At 41.9% G+C, this 16,431-nt stretch overlaps 1 protein-coding gene across 3 annotated transcripts in view; it reads right to left on the bottom strand.

Annotated features, from left to right (window-relative positions):
• Positions 1-433: 433 nt before the first annotated feature.
• Positions 434-16,431, bottom strand: part of PASK (PAS domain containing serine/threonine kinase) — a 33,286-nt gene continuing 17,288 nt past the window's right edge. For 2 of the 3 annotated variants that reach the window (XM_048506180.1, XM_048506181.1), the window contains exons 12-18: positions 14,898-15,065; positions 13,585-13,710; positions 12,838-12,972; positions 10,893-11,092; positions 10,331-10,464; positions 2,708-2,854; positions 434-2,420 (exon numbers count right to left, since the gene is read on the bottom strand). In XM_048506180.1, coding sequence (XP_048362137.1) covers positions 2,245-2,420; positions 2,708-2,854; positions 10,331-10,464; positions 10,893-11,092; positions 12,838-12,972; positions 13,585-13,710; positions 14,898-15,065 — 1,086 coding nt within the window. In that variant the 3' untranslated portion in view covers positions 434-2,244. Of the gene's footprint in view, positions 2,421-2,707; positions 2,855-4,856; positions 4,961-10,330; positions 10,465-10,892; positions 11,093-12,837; positions 12,973-13,584; positions 13,711-14,897; positions 15,066-16,431 lie in introns of those variants that run through there. The other variant, XM_048506182.1, reaches the window with a different exon arrangement.

The following is a 16,431-nucleotide window of genomic DNA, read 5'->3' as shown; positions in this document are numbered from 1 at the left end:
ATCCCAGAAAAGCTGCTTCTATAACTGCTGATTTTCAAGGAAATCCATCATAACTTTGCATACAGCATTATTTCTTGTCTGTATTTCATATAAGGAATTGCCTCTTGGCATAGACTTCCCTTCTAGCATGGGCCTCAGCAGGTCACTCTGCTGACCTTCCTATGGTTTATCTATAATCAGTACGGAAAGATTAACCAAAGTGTAAAAGCTTGGGTTTTTTTCTTGCTGGAGAGCGGTAATGGATAGGAATGGCAAAGGCACATGCTAGTTTGTGGAAAACAGGACCCAGGTGCTGGTGCTGAAGACAGGAGCCTTCAGCATTAACTCATACTGGCACTGTTAGCACCTCTGTCACAGCATTCTGGCAAGCCTGCCAGAGAAATGCATCACATCACTCACAGGCATACCCAAAATACATACACAGACACAAATATTAAGATACTAAAATTTATTGTTAACTTTAGCAAAAAATGACAGAACACAATTAAGGTGGAAATTATAGCAATCAAAATATACTTAATGGTCTCCTGTTTTTCAAAACATGGCCTACAGTAAAATTGAAGACTTGAAGCTTACCCAACCAATTAGTTTAAAAGTATCTTGGTACATTTCAATTAGTCAAGATTTTGGCTACTTTAAAAGTATTTTGGCACATTTCAATTAATCAAGATAGAGCTGTTGTGACTTCATTTACATCTGGCTTAAAAAAATGTCCTGGAATCTATTTTGGAATTATGGAGGAGCAAGGCTTCAATTAGTAAAGGTAGGCATGTCCCCCAAGAACAAGAATCACGACAGATAAATGTACATCTTTGGGGAGAATATATTAGGTTACTGTCTTGGAGGTGCCTCCCATGTGTGCAGAACAGGACTAAGAAACATTTTGAATTTTTTCTTCTGTACCAACTGATTGGTGGTATGCTACAAAATAACAGAAATGAAGGCACTACAGCACTGGAAATAGGATCTAGAGAAGCAACTTTCTAAACTGGTGTTTAACAGAAAAGTTAGAACACTTAGTCTGCAAATAATTAATGTAAAATATGGTTTTTATTACAAAATTTGTATTTGCTGAATTACTGCCAAATATAAGTCAAGCAACTATTCAGAGAGTCAAGTCATCCAGATATAGTACATCCAGATATAGTAAAAGTATTCAAAATTAACCTATGTTGAGCTATAATACAGTTCAGTTTTAACAGTGTCACAGTTCCCAAAACACTTAAAAGATAACTATAAGATGAAGTCTGAGAATATTTTGCGCTGTTACGAAAAACACTAGTGAAGATCAGCACCTTAACAACTAAAGCATAGGAATGTCCTACCAGGGTTCTTTGCTATTTTTAAACATAGCAAATTAAAACAGAAAATCTGTCTTAGGTTTGTTCTTCATCTGCAGAAAATCATTGCCCTCTCACTCTGACCTATTAGCTACAAAATTTCACCTTCAACATGATGAGCAAAATTCTCAGAAGCAGGATCATCCAAAACACCCAAGAGTGGGAGTATTTTAGGCTCTACCTAAATAGTAAGTAAACCCTGAATAGTAGGATGAGGAAACTGGAATCACCTCTTAGAAACACTTTGCAGGAAAAGGCCTGAAACAAGCCAACAGACTATTCTTATGCTATTAATTCACATTATCAAGTATTTTAGACTTAACCAACCTGTCCCAAGGAGAAGCAACTGTAGATGTCTAGCCGCCTTATTTTTAAAAAGTGCTTCACCTAACTGAAGAGTTGGAATAAATTGAAATTTTAAAAAAACAGTCTTATTGGTGCAACTTTGGGCAACACAGGATTTTGCCCTGCTCCTTAAACACAATTATTCATGCAGAATAAGCATGAAAGAATAGTGATGATGCATCATATGGTAGTAGGATCATAGTTATCCATCTCATCCAAAGGCCTGCCATATTCCCATACATGAGTTCCTATGCACAAAACACCCCTAACAGGTTTAAGTTTAAATTGCTTGGTCAACAGCTAAGATTTTTTGTGACAGCACACTTTGGCACTTTCATATGTAAGCACTGTACCAATGAGATCCCTGGAGATGCACAACTAATAGGCTCAGAGGGGGCATAAGTACCCACAGCAGGCAGGATGAATGGCTATAATCCCAGTCACTCAGCATAGCACCGTATGTGCATTATCTTGGTATTTTTTTAAGCTCTCAAGGAAGATGAAGGTGACGTTCATCAGCAAATGGTATATGTCCAGAGTACAGATTTCAGTAGTTCCGTCAACAAAAAGAAGTTGATGGCTGTTGCTCATTAGCGTTGGTAGTTCGGTCTTGCAGCTGTTCCACCAGCCTGCGGGCAATGGCATCATCATCTACGCTCTGCACGCTTTCCAGGCTTGGAAGTGTCCAGGTGCCACACCTGGGGGCACTGGAATGAATTTTGAAGCGGGTGCCTTCTGAAAAGTAAAGAAACAAGGGAAGGAAAGTTCGACACGCACCAAAAAGTCACTGCAGCAGTGCAGCAATTATTGTTTGCATAGTTCAACAACAGTAGTTCAGACTCAATCTTTTACTACTATGCAGCTCAAAATGAGCAAACTATGCCAAGCCAGCATAACAACTCTTTGTTGTCCAAGCCAACATACCACTTCTTTTGAATGGGAAACCATTATCCTTTGACATTTCTAAATAAGCAATGCCTACAAGAAATCCAAGTAGCAGCTTTGAAAGCTGTGTCTCGTACCTTGCTTGGAAGAACAATATACTTCTTCCCAGGTGTAATTAGCCAGGTTCACAGGTTGATTTACCCAAATATCTTTTATTACCATTTCCAGAGTGGTGCGGTTCTTTGGCAAAGGATGTAAGAGTCCAGAGAGGATATTCATCAGGGCTGAGGAATAAGAAACAAGATCAGTAACTTGTAGATCCATCTTCAGCTTGCCTTTCAATTCTCTAAATTAAGCTAAAAATAGCTGATGTATAACCTAAGAAAATCTATATTCAGTATGCATTTGTTATTCAAATTAGCACGGTCTGTTTCCTTTGTCTGGGGAATTAGCAGGAACAGACGTTGCAATGCAAAAGGTCAGGCATTGGGATCTTTACTACCAATTTATACAGGGGTTTTCTCTTCAGAAATCTGCAGGAAACCAGAATTTAAGTAGAGTTTAACAATTTTATTAAAGAACAAAAATAATAAAAGGTACATACGCAATTTGGCAAAACACACACGTACACAGTTTCAAGGCGCCTAGGATATAGATATAGGATATAGATAGAAATGAAGAATAGACTGAGAATAGCAGGGGGCACTGAGGGAAGGGTGATATTCACCTATCTGGGAGAAAGTCCAAGGAAGTGGGGGTCCAGGGCACAATGGAGCAAGGTCCAATGCTAGCACCAGGTCCAAAGGCAAGGAGCCCTTGTTTGGTAGGGCTGTAGGAAATTTTAGCCCTCTGGCAATGCTAAAAGAGGCAATCTCCCTGGACAAAGCAAAGTTTCACTCTCAGGAGAGAACAATACAGTGGGAAATGGCTCAGGTGAGCCAGAGCCGGAGATAGTCTAATTTTGATTAGATTTTAAACAGTTGATGAACTTACAACTCAGAGTATTCCCATTCAGAGTAAGGTTTGATGGCTCTCAGTAGTTGGACAGGAAGGGTATGATTGGAACAGCTAGGGAAGAAGTCGGGGCTGATTCTGTTAAGGCTGAGCGGCATTAGCATATCTTTTGTGAGCTAGAGAAGAGGTGTATCTTTTCCAGAATTGTGGCTTTTGTTATCTAGATTGCAACAGCTGAGGCTGCAAGAAAGGTTTTGCTTGCTGCTATGCATGGTGAAGAGAAATGATGCAAGCAGAGGCCCCTTTTTAGAATCAAAGTCCAGAATTAAGATTTGGCATCCATTTTAGTCTGAACTGTCTATGACACCAACAGAAGAGTGACTCGTAGGACACAACTCAGAAGCAGGCCTCCGTGTCTTGCTGTGAGCCATGCATCCCAACACACTGTACTGCAGTTTTTAACAGTGTTCCACAGCTTTCCCTTCTACCTTGATTTTCCCTTGACTTGGATTGAGGGAAAGTAGCACGCTTTCAGCATCAGGGGCTAAATTACACATTGCATACAGTACAAAGTAGGCTCATGCATTTGAGTGATTATCTGGATTATCTACTACAGAAACAAAATCTTTTTCAGCTATTTTGTTTTAAAGCCGAAGCATTCATAAGAATATCCCAAGATCTGAAGAACACAGTGTCCCCCCAAATTGACACACACGAAGGTTCGGTAACTTGCAAAGGCGTCCCCTTGCAAGAATGGATCAGGCTTGTATTTTGGATATTCTAAAATATATTTGGGATCTTAACCCTGTGTATGCCAAAGTCCAAGTCCATACCAATTCTTGAAAGAACAAGGACGAATAAGCTAATTCTAAGCTAAGGAGGTGGTGATGGCCACTAACCTGGATAGCTTTAAAAGGGGCTTGGACAGATTTATGGAGGAGAAGTGGCTACCAATCTTGATCCTCTTTGATCTATGATTGCAAATGCCTTAACAGACCAGGTGCTTGGGAGCAGCAGCAGCAGGCGGCCATTGCTTTCACATCCTGCATGTAAGCTCCCAAAGGCACCTGGTGGGCCACTGGAAGTAGCAGAGTGCTGGACTAGGTGGACTCTGGTCTGATCCAGCTGGCTCTTTCTTAGGTTCTTAAATAGAAAAATAGTTCCTACAGCAGATGTGAACAGCCTTCTGCAATTTGTGTATGTTCTTAACAAATGTAAGTAAGACTACTTCACTGGAAGTACAAAAGTCACTCATACTGCATGACATGGTATTTGTTCTTCACTTTTGAAAAATGTCTGAATAAAACGTTTAGAAAGACATGCTGAACTTACCAATGAGAGTTCTTTCTGATCAGGAAAAGAGGACAAGTTTTGATGGGTGACTTCTGCCATCCACTTCAGGAGGCAAGAATTCCAGAGGCAAGAACTTCTGCACCCTGCAGTGGGAGGAAGAGCCCTCTCAGTTTTGCAGGCTCTCACACCTGAAGGACATATTCCACTAGGCAGTTACCTGAAAAACTGACTAATGCAGAAGACCCAAGTTCTTACATGAAAATCATCCCCAAATTCAAATTGTGTTGACTATGGCAAAACAACTCCCAACCGTCTCCTGTGAAAAGTGCATGTCCTCCTTTCCATGATCAAAAGCAACTCCCAGTCATGAATGAAGGACATCCTCTAAAAGGGCATAACAGCAATGTTGCACACACACACACACCGGGATTTCTCTATTCTCTCTAATCCAGACTGGTAGCTAAACCTGTCCATAATTTGACTTGCCCCACTATCCCACCTGTTAGAAAAAGTTCTCATCTTAATTACTAATCAGCTGAAACAAAGATCCTAATTAGGTTTGGGACAGAGACAGCTTTAATGGCCTCTGCAGATCATTTCCATCTTCAGATGAACAAAGATAATATATTTCTGTTGTTGCCATATCTGCCAGCAGCCATGCAATACTGCTTAGACATCTGGAAGGTGAGAAAGGTCTGGGCAGACCAGTGCTAAGATGCTTCTGTTATCTTCCATCAGATTTCTCAAAAACTGTGAAGGGAGATGCAGAATCATCCTCTTGGGAGCTGGCATGCGGGTACCACAAAGCTCACTATTATCTCCCATGTTATTTGATATACGTGCAATTTCTCTCTAATGAGTCATCCTTAATACAATGATACCCAGGTGTATATTATTCTGAATAAGCCACTAGCTGCTGCTGTCTTTCTTCTGGCCAAGAGTCTGATTGCAGGGATCAAGTGGGTAAAGCAGAACAAACTGAAGTTGAATCCAAGTAAGGCAGAGATGCTGCAGGCTGGAAGAGTCACAGCTTCAAACAGGATTCCCCACCACCACCATTAATGGACCAAGGCAGGTCAGCACTGCTAGCGTTATTAGATCTCACCACAGCATTTGAAATGGTCGCTCACAATCTCTTGACCCACCACCACATTGATCCAGGGTACAGCCTTAAAATGGCTGGTCTTGTTTCTCCAGACTGGGGACAGAAGGTGACTATCCTTTCCCCAGGGCTATCTTTTCCCCAGTGCTGTTTAACGTCCACATATAGCCCCTGGCGCAGTTTGTCCAGAGTTTTGGGCTGAGTTGTCATTAATATGCTGATGATACCTGGCTTGTTCTGTTGATGAATGGCTAGCCAGCTGCTGCCCCAGATGTTCTGGCACAGTGTTTGGAGGCCGTGGCTGGATGGTTGGAAAAGAACAGATTAAGGCTGAATCCATCAAAGAAAGAGGTCCTGTAGGTCAGGGCAGGCTGGTGGGGGATTTCCAATTTCGAGATTTGGCAATGCAGCATTACACTAGTTGCATCTGTTATGTGCAGAGTCTAGCCTACTTTATGCTAAGTGAGTGTCACTCAGGTGAATGTAGGAACATGCAGAATTTTGCCACTGTGTTGCCACATTCCAACATTTTACAATGCACTTCTCAATTTTCAAGTAGTGAGACAGAGCTGTGCTGAGGCCAGATGAATCTTGAGACTGGTAAATGCCATGGACTTTTAGGTAGATACCATGTTCTTCAGCTCAGTAAAAAAAACCTCCACAGCCAGAGCAGGGAAATTAACATCAGTTATACTCATTCCATGGATGTTTATTCATTAAATGCCCCATTTTGTTGATTATATTTGAACTATACTCTGTAATCCTCTTTGAGTCTCAGTGATAAAGGTAGACTGTACTAGAATCTATATATATATAAAAATGGAACCATGTGTTTGTTGCTTCAAGAATAACCCCGCACCTGCTGGCCCAAACGCTCTGAAAATTTCATAGACCCTCACTCATTCCCCCAACTGTGTTCTTACATATCTCTTGCTGTCAGACAACACACCTGAGCCAGGTAAAACATCTTTTTCCTGGCGCACCAGGCCATGAAGCTGCCTGTGTTTAACTGTCACCCTTAGAATGTTTGTGCCCTTAGAATGTTCGCTCAGATGGCCAAATATGAGCAGTGAAAACAGTACATAGGCAATAACTAGAGTGGATGTGAAACACATACACACGTTGCCGTGTGAGACGTCAGGTGGGGTTCCCCCCCTCACATGCAGGTACCTTTCACTCTCTGTGCCTCAGCCACTACTACCACACAACACACCTACTCTCATACACATTCAGTGGAGGGAGAGGGAAGGGATGGAGGGGGAGGCATGCAAGGGAAGAGAAGTGAGAGAGGGGACAGTGACTGAGGGGTGGCATGCAAGGAAGGGGTGGGAGGGGGCTCAGCATCTGGATATGACACACCCGTCCTAGCAGAGGGAGATGGAAGGGAGGGATGGGGAGGGGTGCCATGCAAGGGAAGAGGGGGCGGGAGAAGGAAGGGACGGAGGGGGAGGCATGCAATGGAAGACAAGTTCGGGAGGGGAGAGAGTGAGGGATGGCATGCAAGGAAGGGGTGGGATGGGGCCCAGCATCTGGATATGACCCACCCACTCTAGCAAAGGGAAAGGGGAGGGAAGTAGGGGGAGGGGTGCCATGCAAGGGAAGAGAAGTGAGGAAGGATGCGGTCACACACATCAATGACATCACGCAGTATCAGCCTGCGCGTTTCCATGAGCATGTACTGCTGGCCTCTACAATTGATTTGCTGCTACCGTTCCTTTCCCATTTCACTACAATAAGTCACAGCAACGCATGGCCGGGCCCCACTAGTTGTTTACCCAGAAATAGAATAGGTGCAATATTACATCAGAATTAAGCCAAATTTTACACCATAGATTTTATATCAGGATTAAGAAGAAGAGTTGGATTTATATTTCTCTATTATATTTCTTTCTCTCCTACAGGAGACTCAAAGGGGCTTACAAACTCCTTTCCCTTGCCCCTCACAACAAACACCCTGTGAGGTAGGTGGGGCTGCGAGAGCTCAGAAGAACTGTGACCAGTCCAAGGTCACCCAGCTGTTGTGTGTTGGAGTGCACAGGCTAATCTGAATTCCCCAAATAAGCCTCCACAGCTCAAGCAGCAAAGCAGGGAATCAAACCCGGTTCCTCCAGATTAGAGTACACCTGCTCTTAACCACTGCTGCTCCATGAATATAAGCCAGATTTTACATAGATGTTGCAAAAGCAGGCACAAAGAAACTCCTGATTTGCCCGCTCTGCTTAACCAAGACACATACTCAGAATGCTCAGCTATTATAAGCTCTCTTCCATTCATGTGCACAGGTGTATATGTATTGAATCTTCCCAATTTATTTATTGTAAGCTTTTTAATTTTTTAACATAGGTTTATCACAAGTCACAAGTCACATAGAATCATAGTCATAATGAACAACTACTGTATACAATTTTAAACCAATCATATGGGGCTCGGGTGGATTTAAATCAAATCAATTTTAATCATGATTTAAACCGTGATTTAAATCACTAGTCAATAACACTAGATTTAATTCATGGTCTTTTACATATAGACTCAGTCTTGCTGGTAAAATCTTAATGTTTACAACCAGATGAAGATTTACTTTTTAGAATAATAACTTTTTAGATTAGTTTTCAAGTTACATTTTAAAAAATGACTGATTTGGTTATTATACTATTAGAAATACAAAGATAGATGATTATGAAACTGTTGTGAGGTGAACTATCTCGTTTCATTTCTTTGAGTAGTGATGCAGTGTTTGTATTTTGAATGCATGCCTCCCTGACCCATAGGTAGAGGAACTTCATTAAAATATTCCTATGCTAGGTCTCTTTTATGGTGTGCTATCATTATACATTTTCTCCTCCAGAAAACAACAATATTCTGCTCAAAAGGTTTCATTTTCATTTTTACTGCTTGCCCCTCCCTTCTCACACTTAGCTCCTTGTGCATATCTATTCCACTCCAAACAATCTTCTATTCACTGAGCTTCTTGAAACTTAGTTCTTAAGGGGTAAGAGGTTGACTCTATGTACATAGAGTTGCAAAGGTTCAATGGGATAAAAGTCTTGTCAACTGTGTCCGTGCATTTTATATGGCATGTTAACTTGGCAGATGCACATTCACAGTTTCAAAAACTGGAAAATCAAGCATCTATGATACTATCTTCTAGCTCAGTGGTTCTCAACCTTCCTAATGCTGCAACCCTTTAATACAGTTCCTCAAGTTGTGGTGACCCCCAACCCTAACATTTATCCATTTTACAGATGGAGAACACTGATGGAGAGAGTCTTAGGCAACCCCTGTGAAAGGGTCGTTTGACCCCCAAAGGGGTCCCAACCCCCAGGTTGAGAACCACTGTTCTAGCTAGAAAAACTGCCCAAAATAATTTCATAGAAACTTCCTCTGAAAGAGCGTGACATCATTAATGGATTAACACAATTCATCTACCAAAAAATTAAACATTGCATGAATATTCCTGTACTACCCTCATGCTACATAATTGAAAACTAATCCTTATTTCATGAAGAAAAGAACAGTTGGTTTTTATGCCCAACCTTTCTCTATCATAAAGAGTCTTAAAATGGCTTACAAGCATAACTCCTTCCTCTCCCTGCAACAGACATCTTGTGAGGTAAAGCAGGGCTTGAGAGAGTTTGATCCAAGGTTGTGAAGGAGCAGGAAAACAAACCCAGTTCTCCAGAGTACAGTCTACTGCTCTTTAGCACTATGCTACGCTGGCCAAATAACCTTTGGAATATAAAATATCTTAAGTATTTTCCCTGAAAAACCATTTTATTTTTTAAAAGTCCAACTTAAATATTTAAAAAATCATTAATTTTTATTCACCTTGTATGGGACAGAAAAGGACAACCAGAGAATGGAGTAATTTTACCAAGGCCAAATCCTTTTACAAGGCCAAACCAGAGAACCAAATAATTTTAACAATTTTAAAAAGCTTTTTATATCCTGACCATAACTGGAGAGGCCAGGATTCATTTCTCAGAAGCTGCTTGAGAGCAAAATAAGCAAGTACCAGGATTAGCAAAGAGAAATCTGCTGATTCCTTTCTGGCAGGTCCACAAGAGTCTTAAAGAGTAGGCCGAGGACAGTCACAACCAACCTTTATGCCTCATATATTCAGGCTCATCTAAAGATTTGGGACAAGAGGGAAAGAGAACCTAGAGGACACGTTCTGGATGCTCAAGCCAACATTTAATGGCAGTCACAGAGCTACAGATCCTTTACCACAAACTGGCATCAGGCCAGTCCAGATGCAAGAAAGAGGAAAACTATATGTTTATTTAGACACTCCAGATTGGGTGTGCACTCTTAATAGGCTTATCTTATAAAAAGGCTCAAAAAACCCAGCTGCAGGCCTATTTCTTCTCTCTTCTATTTTCTAATTCTTTGACTACATTAATGAAATGCCTACCTGCTGACACACTGAAGGGAGGTTGTAAGATGGCCCTCATGGTTTCTTCCAGCTCACAAAAAGGATGTTCTCCAAAGACTAACGTATAAAGTGTGATTCCAAGAGACCACATCTCAAGTTCTGGTCCTGGATACCTATAGTGTAGAATATGTCGTCCAAAAGGCAAACCTATAGTTATATTTGCAAAAAAGTCAAGCAAAACAGGAATACAAAACAAACTAAAATCACATTTAAAAGTACACCCCAAATAAGGATTGTTCCTAATAAGAGATTCCTTCTTCTCATGATCCAACTCACTAGCTTTGATGGCTTCCCCACCTCTTCTGAAGCTTCAGACACAATAAGAGGATGAAAAACAGTACTGGAGGAGTGGTGTGTGCTGGCACAAGGAGAACTCTGGAAGAGCCTCAAAGAAGTAGCAAGAAAACTGCTCGAACTGACCACTAAGGAAACACTATCTTCACCCTCATTTAATTTCTGGGAATCCTGCAAGCCCCACCCTCAGCTGAATCAATGACTATTAGCAAGGTATTAAGAGTTTTACATTAAAAATAATACATACGGATTGCCTGACAGCACTTCTGGAGAACAATACTCAATAGTTCCACAGAACGTGTAGAACAGCTTGTTTGGTTCTAAGTAGGCAGCTGAGCCAAAGTCCACCAGCTTAATAGTGAAATCTTCAGCAATGATGATGTTCTCATCCTTGATATCTCTGTGAAGGATATTCTTACATCGTAGATAGCCCACTGCAGACACCAGCTGACATACAGACAGGACCAAGGATTAGAATGTATACCACTGTAGACAATATATGTAGTTTCTAATTATAACCTGAAAAAAACATTGTTATTCTTGGTTTTTAGCCCTGACGTGGCATTTATTTGTTTAAGGAGAGTGTATAGAATCTCTGACGTACTGCATTTCCTACTTCTATAGTCATTAGGTGAAATACAAAGCCATATGTACCAACCTAAATCCCACTGTGATAAGCGGGATTTGGGAAAATCTGACTTTCTGTAGACAACAGTCATTGTTATGCCACTTTGTCAAGAAGTTTAATAGTCCACACTCTAGCTACAGCCTTTTTATTAGGCTTCAAATTCTCATCAGAGAATTCTATGGCGCAAACAAAAACATCTGCCAATAAATATGACACAAAGAAGATCTAGGTTTATTCAAGATCAACAATAAAGCCGGTTGTACAAACAAATACAACAGACTCTAGAAAACTGGTGATGGGTTAACAGCCCCCACCAATGGGGCTAACCCCTCCTGCCTTTCCTACCCCCATGGCCATTCATCACCAGCTCCCTCATCATCCTCTTCCTGAACACCTGCATTGGCATGCAAGGGTTACTGGCACCCACTGAGGAGACCAACCCCTCCTGCCTTTCCACTCCCCTTGGGCCCGTGTCATCAGCTCCCTTCTCCTTCTCTTCCTAGACACCTGTTTCTCTTCCCAGATGCCTTTATCACCATGTTAACAGTTAACAGTGCAGTTGTGGCTGCCAGAATTTGCCTCCCGTGGGGCGTAGCCGACACACGTGCTTCCTCCTCCTCAGGCAGCGGCAGATGGTACAGTTACTGTAATTATTCAGCAGTGGGGGAGAAGGGTGAATGCACGAGAGAATGAGTAACTGCCATATTTTGCTGTTTCGTTTGTACTGTTTTTTACCCATTCTGTGTAAGCTCCGCCCCCCAGACACATGTGCGTGGCAATTGGCTGGAAGTGATTTGTCACCACAAATAGCCTTTTATATTAATAAGATATAGTAAGAAATTTCACAGAATTTGGTTTGAGCTATTAGCATGTTTAAAACTAAAAGACAGTGAATGTTGAAGTATCTTCTCAATCTACACAGGACTATCAAATATATCTTCAATACAATAACTACTGCCATTTATGTTATTTGTTTTTAACATTCAAATTTCATCCCATTTTATCACTTGAAGGACCTTATCCTTTGAATTCCCCAAGAATATATCCTTGATCATCCTCAGTGGAAAGATAATCTCCCCAAACTCAATGAAAGTAAAGCCTATGCACAGAAGATTTCCTGTGCTAGGCAGGCTCTGTTTGGAGGGAGACGCTCTGTGGATATCAAGCTCTTAGGAACATCCAGGAACATATCAAGCTCTTAGGAACATTTCTTGTGTGACCCTACAAAAAACTTTAGTATTGTCAACTACTAATGACAATAGCTTATAAAGGTAATTGACGAACTTAGCACTGTAGGGGGAGCAAAACAATAACAAAAATAAAGTAACATGAAAAAGCTGGATAAAAGATAGGCAAATGTGAAAGAAACCAAATACCGGTACTTCCTATTTGGTTAAAATGTGTTCACTATAAAAAGGAAGATCAGAATTGATATACCACTCCACAAATACGGGCAGGTGCCCTATTTGTATTTTATCCAATCAACCACCTTTCCCTTCCAGTTTTGTCAACTAACCCATTGCATGCTAATTTATTTTCAGATTTCACTTTGGTCAGGTCTTACCTGTCTGAATATGAAACTTGCCAAAGGTTCATCCATACTGGGCTGGTTATCGATGAAAGTGAAGAGATCAAGACCTGGCCCATGCTTCTCCATCACTAGCTGGAAGAACTGCTGGTTCTCAAATACATCTAGCACCTAGTGACAAAAACTTTGGTTCTCAAAAAAATTTTTTTTTAAATCCCTCACTGCTTAAAAAAAAGTCAAACACCCCCCCCGCCCCAATTAGCCCAGGCTCACTGCGAATGGGCTAAAAACACCGTTCAAAGGGCGCTGTTTGCATGGCTGCCGCCTCTGCATCGAAGCAGCATAGTGCTTTCCACCCCCAACCACCAGGGAAATGCTGTTTTTCTGCTTCGGTCAATGAGACACTCTGGGGCCAATGGCACCTCAGTGTGCGAACGGCCCCAGGGCCACACCAGTATCATAAATGCCAGTGTGCAGCGGCAGCAGGGGCCCTTCCGAAACAGGCCCAAATCTTACATGTTAGTAGAACTAATATAGTCTGCCTTCAAGAGCCTTAGGGACTGCTGCATCAGTAAGACAGTACAAGCTCGCTATATTATGATATTTTCCAGCCAAATGTTAGCTACACATTTGTACAAGATACATTAAGTGGGCCTTAGTGCTGACAAATACCTATACAGAAAAATGGCAAAGACTACGTTGTAATTATACTTCTATTATGTAACAGTAAATTCATAAGCTACATCTTCATAGCTATGTATTTGCATACTGAATGAACTATACCTTAATAATGCTGGGGTGCTGCAGTTTTACCAGAATCGCAATTTCTTGGGTTACTCTTCCCAATTCAGGATCATCGACCCAGACGTTATCTAACACTTTCTCCTTCCAAATGAACTTCACAACAACCTGAGAATCAGACAAAGCCAATGAATACAAATCCCAAGAGGGAAACAAAAGTGGGGTGGACAAAGGGAACAATGCCATATTAAACAGGGGCTGATTCCGCACGGGCAACATGGGTTCATGGAATCCATTTCTGATGCCTCTGCCACCATTTGCACGGCAGGCACAGGTACTAGTCGAGATCGCTGGTATCCTGGACGCTGGAGGCAGCATGGTTCACATGGAAATGCTATGTTTCCGTGCAAACCACACAGCCAAGAATCCCCCCCACACTTGAGAATCCCCCCCCCCCACCTGCATGGCATGGCAGCTGCCTATTAGAGTATCCACCATAATGGTGGAGGGAAGAGGGTGGGGACTGAACACTTCCTGCTTGCCATAGTTCGCACAGGCAGGCAGGAAGCATTTGCAACCCGGTCTGGAGGAAAAAAGTAACTAAATTAGCAATTTTCATTCAACCTGGCTACTAAAACAAATTAGCAGCATTGGGAGAGTGAGTTCTGCGGGAACTCCCCCCCCCCCTCAAAAAAAATGCTTTTAAAAAGGGCCTCAATCCATTTTATTTGAAATGTGCAGAATCACGCAGAGTTACAGCCTTCTAAGCCCACTGACTGGCTTTAGAAGAGCATAACTGCTGATTGTACAGTAAGCAACATTTCTTTTAAGAACACTTACGGACTAAAATCTGAGTGGCTGGATTTCAAAATAGCCCAAGTATGTCTAAGTGTGTTTTTTGTTATAAACAACTGTTTTATGTTGTATGTCTTATGCTGCTAATTTTTTAATTTAATGATGATTCTATGCAGCTTTCTATGTGTTTAAATCATGCTTTTATCGCCAATATTACTGTGAGCTGCTTTAAAACCTGCGCTACACATGCTGTACATTTTATAAAATAAACAAGCCAGAAAATGCTTTTAAAAAGTCAGCTAGTCCTTTAACAAACGTTAATTCATTCTGAAAAATTTTTAAACTTTGAAAAACTACACAATACACAAATTACTGCTGGGTAACTTACTTTACCAAAAACATCTATTCCACCCACATGCCCGTCTGAACTGATATTAAGAAAGCCAAGGATTCTATATAACTACACTTAAATTAGCTAGATTCGAGGCCTTGCAGACCAACAAGAAAAGGACTATCAGTTGATCGTTCTGTTCATCAGAGAATAAGTTTTGCTCTTTCACCTCCTTGTGATCCTTTTTGCATCTGGCTGTCCAGACAAAACCAAAAGCTCCTCTGCCAATGAGACCAATCGTGTCATATTTCTTTCCATACTTTCCCTCACAAGCCTTCAGCCTTTCTAACTCTTCGGTTCTTCGTGAATTCTCAAATAATGGTGTTGTTTTGAGCAACTGCATCAGAAAGGAAGAATCAGACACACGCTATAAACTCTGAGTGAGATTACAATACATTTATAATCTAAAGAACCAGATACACATTGACAATTAAATTAGAGGAAGGTGGATGCCATTGCCCCCATTTATATGCTCCACGGCTATGGTCTAAATTTGGATCCAAGAGACCATTTCCACAAACAGAACAATGTCTCCCCATAGAGTGTAACCTTCCCACCTCTCCACTCCTGCTCTAGCTCAAGATGTTCCCCAATACATGCAAGGATGTAGGCAAGGGGGGTTCTTGGGGTCAACCCCCCCAATACATGTCCAAAGCTCCGCCCCCTGTTTGTGGCTTTTTGGATTTTTTAGTGTTTTTTTTTAATTTTTGACCTGCAGGGGGCTCTAGTTTTAGGCTAGCAACACTAAAATTTCAGGGATTTGTGGAGAGAATCTCCTTATGATATCGCCCAGGTTTGGTGAGGTTTGGTCAAGAGGGTCCAAAGTTATGGACTCCCAAAGGGGGTGCCCCCATCCCCCATTGTTTCCAATGGGAGCTAATAGGAAATGGGAGCTACACATTTGAGGGTCCAAATATTTGGCTCCCATGAACCAAACCTGGGTGGTACAAGCAGGAGGGTCTCCTAAAGATACCCTGAAAGTTTGGTGCTGCTAGCTTAACAATTGCACCCCTGACATCAGGCACCCCCCAAATTTCCCCAGATTCTCCTTTTAAATCCACCCCCTTTGACATGGATTTAAAGGGAGAATCTGAGGTACCCAGTTTAAACACTGAAAGTGATGCTGTTTAAGGGTGGGGGATAATCCACCCCAAAACAGCATCACTTTAAATTCTGTTTTAACTGGGGACCACAGATTCTCCCTTTAAGGTGGATTTAAAAGGAGAATCTGGGCTCCCTAGTTTAGTGATGCTGTTTGGGTTTGGGTAGATTCTAGCATCACAGCAGCCCCCCATTGAGGGGGCGGGGGCACAAAACTCAGATTTTGCACTGGGCTCCATTTTCCCTAGCTACGCCTCTGCCCAGAGTGGAGAGCAGAAGGGACTGCTGGCTGGGAGCCCAGCTGGTGGGGGGGTGGGGGAGGGGAGTCTGTTGCCCCTGGCCTCGGAGAGCTGCTTTTATAAGCACTGAGGCCGGAGGCGGGGCTTGGGGAGGTCCCCCCCCCATAAAAAATCTATACCTACATTCCTGAATACATGGCTCCTGGAAAATGGGCAGTCTGAGGGGGCATTTTGGTCTACAGTGGAAGGGGGAAGTCATGCTCCACAGGTGGAAACTGTTCTGTCAGCAGAAAAGCTACACAGAGTCCATGTTTAAGTTTCATGTTCTAATTCATTCCAGACTATGCAAAATCCCTCAAACAA

Source organism: Sphaerodactylus townsendi, linkage group LG08 (assembly GCF_021028975.2).
Source record: "Sphaerodactylus townsendi isolate TG3544 linkage group LG08, MPM_Stown_v2.3, whole genome shotgun sequence".
Classification (NCBI taxonomy): Eukaryota; Metazoa; Chordata; class Lepidosauria; order Squamata; family Sphaerodactylidae; genus Sphaerodactylus; species Sphaerodactylus townsendi.
The sequence above is the reverse complement of the archived record's forward strand: the minus strand, read 5'-3'. Positions and strand labels throughout refer to the sequence as shown.